Source organism: Ictalurus punctatus, chromosome 20 (genome assembly GCF_001660625.3).
Source record: "Ictalurus punctatus breed USDA103 chromosome 20, Coco_2.0, whole genome shotgun sequence".
Classification (NCBI taxonomy): domain Eukaryota; kingdom Metazoa; phylum Chordata; class Actinopteri; order Siluriformes; family Ictaluridae; genus Ictalurus; species Ictalurus punctatus.
The window spans coordinates 15,375,784-15,389,273 of record NC_030435.2 but is presented as its reverse complement, the minus strand read 5'-3'; the positions used below and the strand labels follow the sequence as shown (position 1 = coordinate 15,389,273).

Here is a 13,490-nt window from a genome sequence, read left to right as displayed (position 1 = left end):
AATACAGAATTTAACTGCACAATGGCTGCTAAGAATGACAAAAAGGCCAGTAAAGCTTGCGGTTCAGTCTCCGTGTTGTGTATACACAAGGTAGCATAATGGTCACATGGTAGGGGCTTGACGAATCAGGGAAGGATACACAATGACCCAGAAAACCCAATCAGGGGGTGAATGTGGGCAGCCACGCCTTAGTTTTCAAAAGACTTTGTTTTGGTCTGTTTACACTGAAACACGAACTCTGAGTTTTCAAATTAAAACAGGGTCTTCGGTGTTTCCAAAAATCTTAGTTTTCGAGGGTCGAAAAATGCCCGAGTAGTGTAGACAGCAGGCGTAACCATAGCAAAATTTATGCATTTTAAAATGAAAACACCCTAGTGTAAACAGGGCCTTAGTGTGCACCCATGATTATATAAAAATAAATGGCACACTTATATAGCGCTTTTATCCAAAGTGCTTTACACTGTGTCTCATTCACCCATTCTCACACACACTCACACACCAATGGTAGCATAGCTGCCATGCAAGGCGCTAACTTGCCATCGGGAGCAATTTGGGGTTCAGTGTCTTTCCCAAGGACACTTCGGCATGTGGAGTCATGTGGGCTAAGAATCGAACCGCCAACCCTATGATTAGTGGACAACCCGCTCTACCAACTGAGCCACAGCCGCCCCGGCTCCATCTGGCTTGCAGCTGCTTCAACATTAACAACTTGTTTTTGAAGGACTGGACCCTTGCTGAGCACTGGGGTTCAAGGCACATAAACACCTTTTTGAATAGTTTCAAAAATTGTATTTTAGTTCTTTGGGATAGTCCATGTTGAGGGTATAAATTAAGCCAAAGAAACGGCAACAACACTCTGCAACAGCAGAGTAAAGGTAATGTACGTCATCCATCACAATGTGCTCTTCTAGTACTAAAGCTAGGCACCTTATAATTGGATTTGAGTGGTTGCATCCAACATCATCTTCGACGGTGGTTAAGATCCCTATCTTCATCCCCTTGGCATTATTGTTCTCTGGGTCCATGTCCTGCAGTGAAAAACAGCATAAAATCAGTCCAAAAATTAAGGAATTCTGCTGGACCACAGAGAGTTAAACATCATCTTAAGCATGAGCATTGAGAAAGACGCCTCTAAGATTTTTCAATAAACTCTGCTCATTTTTTTTTTACCATAATTTTCTCTCCTGCTTTTTACTCTTTCCCCTGTCTCCTCTGTGTGCCTCTTGGCTTATAGAAGAGTTAGGTGATTTAGTTTGTGGTATCACTCAAAACGTGAACTGGTTCTGGATAACAAACAAAACAGCTATCTCCTGATGGGATTTGGTGAAACAACTGGATCAATAATTTAACCTCTGGTATGACCTATCAGCACTCATACCTCTGGTATGAGTGCTGATAACATGTGTAATTTTCTTCAGAAAATTTTCAGACTTTTCCTTCATGAATAAAGGTAGCCCTCTAAGAGCTGAAGTCTTTCTATGGGCAAGCACAAAACAAGTAAGAGTTATATCCAACCACATGCATGGGACTTGAGATAGATCTCCCACCACAACCAGAGATATGACCACATGCTAAATAATAGCCTTAAAAAACCAACAACATTCTAACATTAAATCTTTAAGGTTCAATACTTTTTTGTACTTAAGTAAACATACATACAGTAAAGGTAAGCATTCAAGGGTAAAAATGAAATGAAACATGAAAAAGGTTTTAAGGTGTTAATGTATATAAAATTTAATTTAAAATAAAAAGCTATATTTAACCAAAAAAAAAAAAATAGTACGATTGAACGTTGTTCTCTATTTGAGATGTATAGTAATACACGCTGTGCATACTTGTGAGTCATATTGAATTTTGGCACCTGTCATTTTGCCACATTTGAAAATGGCACCTGTTAGTGAGACAGTCAGTACGGTTACATGGACAACAATAATCCAATATTAACCCAATTAAGAAACTACCATGTAAACAGTTATTATTGACTACCTTAATTCGACTAAAGTCATACTCGAAGTAAACCCAAATCGAATTAAGACATGTGGAGTATTCCTATTTTAGTCGCATTTTCGACGTGCATTACAGACATGTAACCACCTTAATCACAGTATTAACGTCATGTGGGAGTTTTTTTGCGATAGGACATATGGCAGTGGTCAACCGTTTGACGGCAAACAAGAGAGCATGGCTGCGTCCGAAACTGCGTACTTACTTACTATATAGAAATACACGTATTTCAGCTACTATATAGTAGGTAAATATGTAGTTTCGGATGCAGCCCATGGCTTCAAGCAGTCGTCTATTTGCATGTATAGCATGACAAATAATTAACTGCACTTGAAGCTTTCATAAAATTCAAAATTAAACACCCAAAACTGTATGTGGTACCATAACAAAGACGAACTGTATGTTGATACATGAAATTCTGGAGGGAACATTGGATGGCGTGGCGTGGTGACGTGTGCTGTTAATCGATCTATGTTCTATAACATGTCAAACGGGAACATGAAAGAAATATTCTAAAAACCCCTTAATCAGAATATTGTCTTATAAGGTCAATAAATTTGATTATTGTTGTCCATGTAAACGTCAGTGTGGGGGTACCAAGTTGAGTTGGTACTCTATAAATTTTTTACATTTTAGTATCAACTTGGTACCTAAATTACCGGTGCTTTTGACATCACAGTTTGCCCACGAGTTGTCACAGAAAGGTTATGCAAAAGTATCTTACCAGGCAAACTACTGTGAATGGCTTACAAAAACATAAAATATAATATAAAATCATGACATTTTGTTCATTCCTGATATATACAGGCATAAAGGAAAAGATAATCTAACCTTTGGTTAAAATATTGTTTGCATTACAGATGAACCTTGTGCTGCAAATTAGCTAGCTATTATTACGACATCCAGTGTTTTCCACAGATCTTTATTTTAGTCATAGTTTTTGTCTTTTGATGAAAATGTCCTTTAAATGTAGTCAATGTTTTGTCATGTTATTATTAATTTACTGACTAAAATGCCACAATTTTAGTCAAAGAAAATGTTTCAAACTGTAGAGCTGTAACCAACCACTTATTTCAGTGTGAGTTAAGACTTTTAGAAACATAACAACCTGTCTGTGAAATTTATTTAGCTTATTTTCCATAATTAAGCTAGTTAGAAAAGAATACATACCTTGACAATGCAAGAGCCATGAATATCCACTCTTTGACAACGTGCCATGATTCAAGGTGGAGAGGAAACCCCGTGCATCACAGTGCCAGGTTAAACGCTCAACCAAAGAAATCGAAATATTAAGTTTCCTCAACATTCTTTTTTATATCCATTTGTCAAAATAGTAGGAAACATACACTTAAATAGTATTTATATGTAAACTCAACATTTTGCTCCAAAATTAATCCACTTGACTTAAAATTTTAAACAGAACTAACAATTTGCAAGTTGGATTTTGCAAGTTGGAAGTGTTTTGTCCCTGAAGACTCACCTGTTCTGAAGTGGAGATAGGAAACTGATGTGCCTTGACTACGGAAATTATAGCCATTACAAGACAATTTAGTGCCAGATCATTGAGAAAAAGATTTGCTTCCCGAACCAATTACAAATGTTGAGTTTTATGGGAAAAAACATAATTATATAGCTTCAACTCATCTAATCATTACCAAAATGAAAAAGGTGTCCTTGTGGAATGTAATGCTCTTCTTCATGCTTCTTCTTCTTCTTCTTCTTCTTCTTCTTCTTCTTCTTCTTCTTCTTCTTATTATTATTATTATTATTATTATTATTATTATTATTATTATTATATCATGTATTTATTTATGCAATTATTTTATAGACTCTTTTTTTAATCTAAATGATGCCAATGTGAAAGCAGAAAAAAAAAAAAAAACTTTCCCCACACGCAATGCTAATTTGCATCCAGTTTGACTTCAAAAAGTGCGCAAGTGTTTTCCCTGTGCTTTGGGGGATTCCTCTGGTATGCTAGAGATATGCATTGTAGGCTAATTGGCATTTCCAAATTGTCTGTACTGTGTGAATGTGTGTGTGTGTGATTGTGCCCTGCGATGGGTTGGTACCCTGTCCAGGGTGTCCCCCACCTTGTGCCCAGAGTTCCCTGGGAAACTCTCCAGCCTCCCCGTGACCCTGTGTAGGATAAGCAGTACAGAAAATGGATGGATGAGAGAACAAAGTTAAATGGGCACTGCTAAATATACTGTTACAGAATTTAATTAACATGTGTGTGAAATTATATTTCATAATGTTGATTTGTCTCTCAATGTCCTGTAAACACTGTAGGTTTACTTCAGCATGGAGAATTTTGTTCACTGGGTAACAGAGAAAAATTTCTACTGTAACTGTGATTATAACACACTCTTGTAATTTTTATATTGGGTTGGGTAAGAGTGAGTACATCATTAGTTGGGTGTTGTCCAATAAATCAATTCTTTTTGTTCCCTTTTAAATCTGATTATGCATTAGAAGTGTGGCACAATGCCATTTTTATAATTATATACAATTAGATTTCACTTCTGACTGACTTTTCTGGTGTTCACTCACGTGTGAGGCTGTAGGAGTTTATAGTGTCTTATACTACTTCTGTGTCTCTGTGATGCAAATATGTTTAGCAAATCTAGTAATTCCGTTAAATTTTATTTGTGTGGTGCTTTTAACAATTGACAGTCAGAAATCAGCTTTACAGAATTGAGAACAAGCATATAGTATGTTAGTATAACAGCACAGCTTGAACAGTAGTTTGGCTGTAACATGAACCATGTGATTCGTCTAATACATTATGGTTTCTATAGTAACAGCTCATATACAGGGACTAATTGGCAGATGCTCCACACAATCTAAGATGAAAGATAAACAGATCAAAAAAAAAAAAAACATGGTGTTTAACAAAGAAAAATGTATAATAATTGATGTGGGGCATTTTTTTGTTAGAAAACATTTATCATTCTTTTAAGTAGTCTACTGTAGGGTGTCAGTGCTTTGCATGCTTAATTCTTGGTAAAATAACAAGCTGTGTTTTTTCAGAGAGAGAGTGAGTGGTAGGATGAGTGGGGGGGGGTAGGGGCTTGCTATGGCACAAGTGACAACATTAAACATTAACTATAAACCTATTAAAGGTATGACGTGTCATTCATTAACAAATTAAACATTGTAATATTTGGCAAATCACTGTGTTATGAACAGAATAACACACTCTAGACCATGCAGTTATAGGAAAATAATCAACACTGGGGTGGTGTGATCCTGTCTGATGTTATTCCAGTTGTATGTTATTTCTTAAGTGGATTATGATTAGAGTGCAATCATGGACTATGGCAGGTCTAGCTAAATAAAAATAAAAGGAAAGGCAGAAGGAAGCAGGCATGTGGGCACCCACATAAAGAGTCCCACCAACCTGATGCACAAACCTGAGTGATTGTGTGATGATTGCAGCATTAAAACATCACAGGTTACCATTACCTTTGTCTTATTTAATAATCCTATCTAAACATAAAGTCTTTGTGCATAATTATGCAACAACTGTCAGTTTACTAATGTCATTGTACTAGCTGCAATCTATTGCTTTCTTATTTGTTCAAATACCTGTTATTTGGAGAGGTTTGCTATTTATAGTCAAGTTTTGAATATAAAATGTGAAGGTGGCGTTTGAAATCACACCCACTGTTGCATTACTCCATCTATGTGAGTGCAGGTATACAAAAACTGGCTTATGCCTAACTGAATTAACTAGCAAATTGTAAATTATACTACTAAGTTGTGACTGCTCCAAACAAAATAATGTGTTAATTCAGCAATGCTTAATTTACTGTGAACAAATGAATCAAGATCTCTCTCTCTCTCTCTCTCTCTCTCTCTCTCTCTCTCTCTCTCTCTCTCTCTCTCTCGCTCTCGCTCTCTCTCTCTCTCTCGCTCTCCCGAAGGTTCCTCTGAGTGTGGAGTGTGTACGGGCTCTGATGAAGCAGACATACTGTCCTCACTGTAGAGAAATGGCCTGGGTTAAACCGTGCGCCCCGTACTGCAGAAATGTGATGAAGGGCTGTCTCGCAAATCAGGCAGACCTGGACACTGAGTGGAAAAACCTTGGAGGTGGGTGGAGCCTGAGTAGATTTGAACTGAAAGAGAGTATTAGAATGTGAGAGCCCCTGAATGCAAATTTGTCCTCAAGTTAAAGAAACAAACTCACTTGAGAAGTTATAAATTAATATTTGTGACTTGGCAGCTGTTTGTAGTAATGTATTGGTTCTGTGTGTGCAGATGCTATGCTGCAGGTGGCTGAAAGGCTGAGCAGCCCCTACAGTGTGGATGCGGCTATATTGTCTCTGCCTAAGCGCATTGCTGATGCCATCCTTTACATGCAGGACAACCTGAACACTTTCAACAACAAGGTCTGAGTCATACTGAGTGATACAGAACAAATACAAAAGATTGTTGAAAGTAGTAACATTGTTTGAATTAAAGTGAGCAGGTCTCCATTGACCTTTTCACTTAAAATAAGTCCAAAATGTATAGAATTGGGCTGGATTATCTTCACTAAAAATAAATAAATAATAATTAAAAAAAAAAAAAAAAACGTTCACAGCATGAAAATAACTTTTTGTAACTTTTTAGTTACAATTTTTTGTAGTGAAGGACAACTCAATTAAAGATCTTATATGGTAGCACTACTTGTATTGTTCTCCACTTGATATATCGCTTTGCTTATATTTCCTCATTTGTAAGTCGCTTTGGATAAAAGCATCTGCTAAATGTATAAATGTAAATGAAGGCTTAACAAAACTATATAGAAATAGAAATATTAAAAATAGGCTTGGTGACAGAGTGGAGAGTGAAATTTGTAACTTTTGCATGTCATCAGAGCATAGTTTGACCTGTATATATAAAATCAATAATTACAATAATTACAAATAATTAATTAAAAATCAATAATTTTTGCTGACGTTTAATATTACTATCATGATTAGTTTTCTGACCATTTTCTGTTTTATTTTTCCCCCAATTTTTCAACCACCACCACACCATTACTGACCGATACCTTTATTAAATAAATATCTAAACACACACACACACTCACTATATATATATATATATATATATATATATATATATATATATATATATATTTATATATGTATATATGTGTGTGTGTGTGTGTGTGTGTGTGTGTGTGTGTGTGTGTGTGTGTTCGTTCTAGTAGTATAGATATATTATTAGGAATCTATTAATATTTCATCAGTAGAATATTATTTATTATTGTGAGATCTGAAAGTGACTGAAGGACTTCCTGCTTTCTGTGTTTTGTATGTTAGGTGTTTCAGGCATGTGGTACACCTCCAGAGAACCCCAGCCCAGAGAAGCCAAAAAACAGAGGCAAAAACTTAGCACAGGATGTCAGCAGCACTTCAGCAGCAAGTGTGGAAAAACTGGTGTGTATTTAATCACACTATAACATTATGTATAATCTCATTTATGCATTTACATTTATGGCATTTGGCAGACACAATTATCCAGAGCAACTTACATTTATATCTTGTTTTTATACAACTGAGGAATTGAGGGTTAAGGGCCTTGCTCAAGGGCCTAGCAGTGGGAGCTTGGCAGTGCTGGTATTTGAACTCATAACCTTCTGATCAGTAATGCAATAATTTTAATGACTGCATGTAGCAAGCTAGAGAGAATAGTATGTGTAGAACACTACAGTACTTCTGAGACAATCTGAGATTGAGTTTATCACTCTTTTTCTTCAGTTAGCAGATATATCCCGCAATATAAGGAACATGATGCAATACTGGATTCAGTTGCCCAATAAGCTGTGTGTGGACCGAGAGTCAAAAAGCAGCGAAGACAAGTGCTGGAATGGAATGGACATAGATAGGTGCATTTTCACACACAGAACATGAACATTTTGTTCATTTTGCAACTGTTCATTTTGCTCTCAAAATCAATAGCACATTGATTGCTAACAGAACGTAAAGGTCAAAATACCACAAGCTGACAGTGTCTTTGTTCTGTGTGTTAGGTATCTCCCGGAGGTGATGGGAGATGGACTGGCCAACCAGATCAACAACCCTGAAGTGGAGATTGACATCACCAAACCAGACATGATTATACGACAACAGATCATGCAGCTCAAAATCATGACGAACCGAATGAAGAATGCAATCAACGGCAATGACGTGGACTTCCAGGATGCCAGTGAGTATGAGTGCAGACACATGTTCAACCCTAAATATTGAGGACTAAGTACTTTATAGCGGTTTTAATTGGTGACTTGTGTAACCTGGGAGGAAAAAGCTATAATACAGTTTCATGATGTAGCTCAATAACCTACAGTATATACTCGTCACTAGAATATGTTAGAACTAGTAATGCTGATGAAGAACATTTACCACAAAATGATGCTACCACCACTATTGCTTCTCAGTGGGTATGGTGTCATAAGCCATGGAGCTTTCTTTCAAAATGTAGCACTTTTTATCAAGGCAAAAATGCCTTTTGACATTTTGGTCTCATCAGACCGGAGAATCTTTTTTCCACATGTATGAGTCTTTAAGATGTCTTTTGAATGGATTTTTTTTCTTGCCACTCTTCCATGAAGACTAGATTTGTGTAGTGTACAGGATATGGGCCTGTGAACAGTTTCTGTCATCATATCTGTGGATCTCTATAGCTCCAGTAGGAGTTTAGTATGTTGATTGGTATGTTGATTGCCGAGGGGAAGAAGCTTTTCCTTAGCCTGCTGACATGACAAGGGAACCTCCTGAAGCACTTTCCAGATGGAAGAAGAGTGAGCAGTCTACAGTTGTGTGAGAAATGTCCTTGACGATGCCTTTCACCCTCTGTAGACAATGTCTGTGATATATGTCATTGATGTAGATAGGGGTGTGCTTGTTGCTCTTCTTGGTCCGCTGGTAATCTACAGTGAGCTTTTTTTTTGCATGGGCACAATTGTTCCTGTCTTAAAGCAGGTGGGAACACTGCTTGGGCTAGGTACAGGTTGACTTTAGCCAGTTGTACTGCACATGGCTTGGAGTGCCATCCGGGCCAGCAGCTTTGTACTGGAGCACACATCACTGGTCGAGAGTGTGAGCAACAGGTCAGCAGATGGAAGCTTGGCTTTGATGGTCCTGTGTTTCCCTGATCAAAAGGATTTGTTCTGAAGCTCTAATGATCATTATAATACTGTTTTTAACATTTTTGTGACTGTTAGAATAAAAACAACTGCTGATAGTCGATTCAGACATATTGATATGTCACATATGCTATTTTACAAATTATGACAATTTTGCTGTTTTTTTCTTCTTCTTCCAACATAGGTGATGACATCAGTGGGTCCGGAAGTGGAATGTGTAATGACCAATGTTTCCACAACCAGCAAATTATGGTTCGCAGCACACACAGACCGAGAGTCTATCCCAACCCTCCTGTGAACAAGAATAAGGTGAAAAATGATGGAAGACAGATCTTCCCATGCTCCACCCTTTACCTGCTCTCATTGGCCACAGTGCTGCTTAGGCGATAATTGTTATTTCAGCCAATCAGGACTCAGTATGGGATGGGGATGGACTGAGGAGGGGTGGGGGCAGTTACATTGCCAAAATAATATCATAAGCATATGATACTTGCAAACAATATCAAAATGTGGAAATGAATGGTCCTCTTTGTCACTACACAGAATATTCTTTAATTTCTGTTCTTTATGTCTGTTTTGAATACCTGCACTCTTACAAGTTCTCTGGTCTGAGGTAAATATTGTGCATTTAAGATTTACCAACTAATTCTCTAGGTATGGATTTAACTATATATTTGAAGTTATATGCCATAAGAGCTGAGAAAATATCTAATTTGTTCTCATACAAAAATTAGGATTTTAGATAATTTATTTATTACTACCAAATCCCTTCTACTCCTGAAATCCAGTGTATTTATATATCTGGTAATCATAATATCACATCACCTGTTTATCATATCAATAAGGAGAGAAATTTTAGACTTCCACGGTTATAAACATGGGCTTGCAATAGGTTATTTTTAGACGATTTTTGTCATTGGTGACCATCTGTTTTTTCACACACACTTTCTCATGCTTTTAATAATCATTGTTATAATTTCTTTCTATTTTTTTTTCTACAATTGCAGCTTTAAGGCTCAGGCTTGCATAAAACACTACCTAAATGTACCACAATTATGAATAAAGTGCATAAATGTTAACACATGCATAATTTCAACAACGCAAAGAGCAATATTTTGGCTTTGAAGTTCACACACCAGCAGAATAAAAAAGACAATATTTTCAAGAAGTTTTATCATTTCACAGAAGCTGTACATGAATCTATATGATAGTGTCTGTATCTAATCAAGATGAGCGCTGAGCTTTTTTTTGGACAGAAGGCATTTGTAAGGAGTTTTAAACACTGCACAATAATGTACTTCAGTAACAGAGCAAAGTGCAGGTTTCATTAATGAAGTACATGAAAGAATCCCCTACCAAATTTCCCTCTGTTCTTCTCCTTTAGAAAATGTTGACAGTGCTTATGTGATGCTCTCACTGCAACATCAGTGATCTCTAATGATCATGTAAGTCTATGAATGGCACTCTGTAGACAGGAATATAAAAATATAAGTGGTGAGAAGGAGGCTGAGCATTTTGGATGGTGAAATGTTTGTGAACAGGTAGATATTTGGAAGTGTGTGTGTGTGTGTGTGTGTGTGTGTGTGTGTGTGTGTGTGTGTGTGTGTCCTGGTGAATAGATATTCAGATGTGTGTTTTAGGGAAGTAAACAAATATGAATTTATTATCTGGAATGACCTGATCATTTGAATCTGTTCTAAACAGATACAAATACTGATATGAATACTAGGTGCAGTTTTATGGGGGGAGGGGTTATTATTATTTTATTTTTTTTTGACAGAAATATTCACAGGGCATCAGGTCAATACTAGAGGTGTGTGTGTCAGGACTGGGATCCCGTAGGACACAACAAAATAGTCACACAAGCAGAAAATTTTTACTTTTAAACCAGAGCAAGCAAGCGGTCAGATGTGAGGCTCGTGGGAAAGATAAAGAGGGCAGGAACATGCAGCACTGCACAATGTGTGTACAACAGCCTTACTAACAGTGTTGCTGTTGTATTAATCTACTACAATAGAACCAAATTTGTGAGAAAATATCTCAAACAGATAAAAACAAAAATAATAACTGCACAAGCATGTTTTAACAGTCGCTGTAGTTACGACTAATTATGAACTCAAGTTTGAGGTTGTATATGTGTGTTTGTGGACATAGATATTTGGAAGTGTGCGTGGAAGTTTTTGACTGCATGGACATGTGGACATGAGGGTCCTTGGAGGTGTATGTGTGTTTGTTTGTTTGTTTGTTTATGTTGGTAGTAGATATTCATGTGTGTGTGTGTGTGTGTGTGTGTGTGTATGTGATAGAGAGTATAAATCTGAATGCTCACCTTTCAGTGCCTGTGACAGAACACCCCTGTTCTGGGAATGAGTAATAATGGCGCAGAGTGATGACATCACTACAGAACATGCAGTAGAGTTGATTGCGTTCAGATTGCACACTGCAGTTAATGCAGCCTGTAGTGATGATGTGCTCAGAAACACTGCATGCTGGGACATCCCTTTTCTCCTCCACTAGTCATCTCTAGTCCTAGCATACACATTCCAAAATGAATGAAAGTAAAAATGAGTAAAGAAAAAAAAAAGTAAATTTATTTGCACAACTTTGTCACTCTGTAGCTCTCATTTCAGTTCTTCATTCCTTTCCTGTTAGTTTTTTTTTTTTTTTTTTTTTTTATAAATACTGCACTTTTTGTGACATACATGTTGACTCTTACGTAACACAGCAGCTGCTGCACGACTTGATTGACGATCTGTAGCAGAGCATCAGTGATAAAGGGGCTGATCGATTGGCTCAGATGTTGAAAAATGTGTACTAACAAACCTTCATAAAACTCGAAAAAAGCAAAGACAGGATCTGATAGCATTGTGGATAATAGGGTCCAATGTATATGAAGAACATACTAATTAGTTTGTTGGTTAAAGGTAGTCATATGCATTACAGTAAATTTGTGGTCATGTTTCAGTGCTACCTTAACCCTCATTTAAACATGACAATTGGACCAGTATATTGTACATATTCAGCTAATAAACCACTAAAATTACCATACAACATATCTTTAACTGGGACTATCTTGATCATCGTGCTATCAACATTGTAAAGGACTGAAGGAGACAGTAGCACACACTGGGACACATGGCAGAATGATGCAATGGATATTGGGTACTGGAAAATGTATACATTATAGAAAAAGCAGGATTACATAATTGCATGTCATGTATTAAGTGCAATGAAGAGTTCAGCCTATTCTGATCACATGCCCAGGAATGCCTGTTCCACCAACTTGGGCCCTAAATAAGCACTTGTATTGTTAAATATGGCAGGCATTGGTGAAATGAAATTTAAACAAGAAAAAAATGCAAATATCTACAAGACATTCTGTTATATGCTTTATTGTTTTGTGTTTCCATTTCTCTTTTTGTTTTCCAATAAATACCAATAGAGAGTTTGTGTTCATGGATGCATTGTCAAAAAAAACCTTGTGGAATTTAATGCAAATTTGTCAATTTGCTGTTTTATCTTCCTGGAAAAATACTTGTCAATTATATACATCATACAATTTTGAAAATGTCTGCGTCAAACTCATTTTGTCACTTCCTTTTTAAAATAATGGGACTCATGTTTTTGTTAAGCTGTGGGTAAATGTTTTCGTAGGCCAAACTAAACAAAAAGTTCCCAACAAATATATTTTAAAAAATGGTCACGCTGATTTTCTTTGTGTTCACATATGTATGTTGATAAATGCCAGTCACCTATAAATGACCGAGCACATTCACAGCATAGCTGAGTTACATTTAGTGACACCCACAAAACTCCATAAAAGACAAAGCTCACAGGGCTGAAAATGGCAAATTAGTGGCTAAACAGCAAAACTGCAACTCCTAAGGGTTGTATGCACTAAATCTTCCTGTAATGCAGCTCAGCCAATGCAGTGCATCCGCTACCATAGTCTTTTCATTGGGCGCATTTTTTTGCCCTAATTGAGTAGTTAGAGTTATTTGTTTGAATTTTTTGGTTTGTTTTAGATTGTTTTTTTTTTCCAAGTCGTTAATATATAGTGACTTTGATTAAATGTGTGTGTACAGTTGAAATAAATAATCTATTTAAACTTGACAGTGTAATCCGTGCAGAAAATTCCAGTAACTCAAGCCATTTAAACGATTTGAAGCTGATCAATCGAGGTTCAAATTAGTCAGTCTACTTGTTCCTAAATTTGTTTAAGAGGTATCGTAGGATATGAATGTATTTTCAAACTAACAGGAATATGAGTATTGTGTGAATGCTCTCAAAAACGAATTTCTCCACCTTGAGAAATGAGGCCCATTTTATTTTGCCTCATAAAACTAACCAC

At 36.7% G+C, this 13,490-nt stretch overlaps 1 protein-coding gene across 1 annotated transcript in view; it reads left to right on the top strand.

The window, feature by feature from the left end:
- Nucleotides 1-12,587, top strand: part of gpc1b (glypican 1b) — a 140,767-nt gene extending 128,180 nt beyond the window's left edge. Inside the window, exons 4-9 of the mRNA XM_017496228.3 lie at nt 5,931-6,096; nt 6,265-6,395; nt 7,317-7,433; nt 7,755-7,882; nt 8,027-8,202; nt 9,324-12,587. Coding sequence (XP_017351717.1) covers nt 5,931-6,096; nt 6,265-6,395; nt 7,317-7,433; nt 7,755-7,882; nt 8,027-8,202; nt 9,324-9,529 — 924 coding nt within the window. The 3' untranslated portion in view covers nt 9,530-12,587. The remainder of the gene's footprint in view (nt 1-5,930; nt 6,097-6,264; nt 6,396-7,316; nt 7,434-7,754; nt 7,883-8,026; nt 8,203-9,323) is intronic.
- The last annotated feature ends 903 nt before the right edge of the window (nt 12,588-13,490 follow it).